The sequence below is a fragment of the Macrobrachium rosenbergii genome, chromosome 3, assembly GCF_040412425.1.
Source record: "Macrobrachium rosenbergii isolate ZJJX-2024 chromosome 3, ASM4041242v1, whole genome shotgun sequence".
Lineage (NCBI taxonomy): Eukaryota > Metazoa > Arthropoda > Malacostraca > Decapoda > Palaemonidae > Macrobrachium > Macrobrachium rosenbergii.
Window position 1 is genome coordinate 68,772,740 of NC_089743.1, and position 2,231 is coordinate 68,774,970.

At 34.4% G+C, this 2,231-nt stretch overlaps 1 protein-coding gene across 1 annotated transcript in view; it reads right to left on the reverse strand.

Annotated features, from left to right (window-relative positions):
* Nucleotides 1-392: 392 nt before the first annotated feature.
* The window catches only part of LOC136828672 (sialate:O-sulfotransferase 1-like), a 55,021-nt gene continuing 53,182 nt past the window's right edge, over nt 393-2,231 (reverse strand). The window contains exon 10 of the mRNA XM_067086767.1: nt 393-1,685. Coding sequence (XP_066942868.1) covers nt 1,560-1,685 — 126 coding nt within the window. The 3' untranslated portion in view covers nt 393-1,559. The remainder of the gene's footprint in view (nt 1,686-2,231) is intronic.

Genomic DNA, 2,231 nt, shown 5'->3' on the forward strand with positions numbered 1-2,231 from the left:
CACTGAGTCACGTCAAAGTTCCGTCCGGGTTAGATTAATTTATGAAATTGTGCATTAATGTAATTATCTCGTTTTTGTTTCTAGCTGTAGGTAATTGGTTACCACATCATTTATTATGGAAATTAAGACCAAATTATAGGAATCACATTAAAAATTATAAAAAATATTAACCTGGTCATGTAGCCAACAGCTGAAGGCAGCACAGATACTAATCACTGGAAATATGGGTGTAACATCGGCCTCAATAATAAGAATTGGAAAGCCTTAGGTACTTTTTTAAATATTTCTTATTGTGTAAATAATATAATATCCTTGATTACATGAAATTATTTTGAACTGAATAATATATATTTCAATGAATAGGGCTCGGAGGTAAGAAATAAAACTCCTAGTTTGGATGTCAATTATTTAATAAATAATAGTTGATTTTCCCATACTAAAATCCTTGATTTTAAAGAAATATCAGAATTATTTACCTATACTTTTGAGTTGAAACTAATTTAAGGAGAAGTTTCTTAAAAGAATGTCTTGATATTGGGAATTAATTTGTTAAAACATATTCAATATTCTCTGTTAACCTAGTCTATGGAAGCTTTAAAAAGAAAATATTTCAAAAGAAGAATATTCTAAACTCTATTACTCAGTTATTTGCTTTTCTGGCCACTAGTTTATTGCCCTATGATGTCCCCGTACCCACTTTCACTTTCGAAATCCGTCATTGACGGTCCCATTAGGTGTTTGGATGACCTGAAGAGATGCCAGTAGCATAAAACTGCAAATTTATGCCTGGTTAAAGATTCCAGTGAATTTTCTGCAGTGGAAAAAGTTGTCAGATCCTGAGATCTCGAAGTAAATATTTGAGTCTTAGGGAGTCTGTAGATTGATTTATAGATTTTAGGCATACATGCCAAGCACTGGGGCCACTAAGGCCATTCAGCGCTGAAACGGAAATTGACAGTGAAAAAGTTTCAAAGGTGTAACGGGAGGAAAACCTCGCAGATGCACCATGAATCAATTGTTAGGAGAGGGTGGAAAGTAAGATGGAAGAAAGAGAATATGAACGGAGGTACGGTGAAAGGAATGAAAGAGGGTGCTGCTAGAGGCCGAAGGGACCTTCAGTACAAGTAAATGGAATTTGAATCAGTCGTCAGAGAAACTTTGTTTATAAATTATTCGATACCTTAGGCGTAATTTTTTTGGGGGGTGCGGCGGTTAGTAGGGGACTACTTTTATTAGACTATGATATTTATATGAAGTTATTTTTTCCTATTCTAAAAATATTTCACAGTCATTTCTCTCTCTCTCTCTCTCTCTCTCTCTCTCTCTCTCTCTCTCTCTCTCTCTTGTTCTTCTTCGTCTTCTTTTTAATATTATATCCTTTCTTTTTCCCCTTATATTTTAAGTAATACATAGCCCTCCGTGTTACTGCCATGGAAACGCATCGAAATATAAAAGGTGGTCATGTCCATTTAACAAAGTTATATGATTTTTATGAGTGCTTTCTAAACCTTAAAAAAAGTGGAATTTAGAAATTTCTATAATTTACGACTAACGGAAAGTTAATTTTTAGTAGCCAATTCAGGATAAGGAGGGAGCGGATCCATATTTCGGGATTTTAGGAGCTTTTGTACTTCGCTGACTCGTTGTGCCATCAGCTTCCTCAGTTCTGTAGTATAAGGGTCGACCTGATGGAGGAAAAAATGCACCATTACTCATTAATGATGATAATAATAATAATAATAATAATAATAATAATAATAATAATAATAATAATAATAATAATAATAATAATAACAACAGGAGTAAAATTTTACTATTACTGTAAGTATGAAGACAGATGGAAACCAAGAAGAGCAATAAAGAAGGTTAAACCACAAAAGAAATGATCGAACGGCTCTTTATAGATACTTGCGTTTAAGGAAGCAAGGAAGATATACCAAGAGAAAATTCCAAAGCGTATAGCTAGAGTAAAGCAACAGTCATCAAATTGATTAGTCCTAGCAACTATGGATTTCCACACACTAAGTTCGGGAAAACGGGGCTTGTCAAGTGTGTCCTCTTTAGATGGAAGAGCACAAGAAATAGGACCTAGGTAATACTTACCAGACAGTGGGGACATCTTGCGGTAGAATACAGAAAGGAGAGAAACTCATGGTCATAGATTAAGCATATTATTCCTGTTGCACCCCAATTGAAGGAAGTGAAAGGAAGACGCATCTCAAATTATGGGA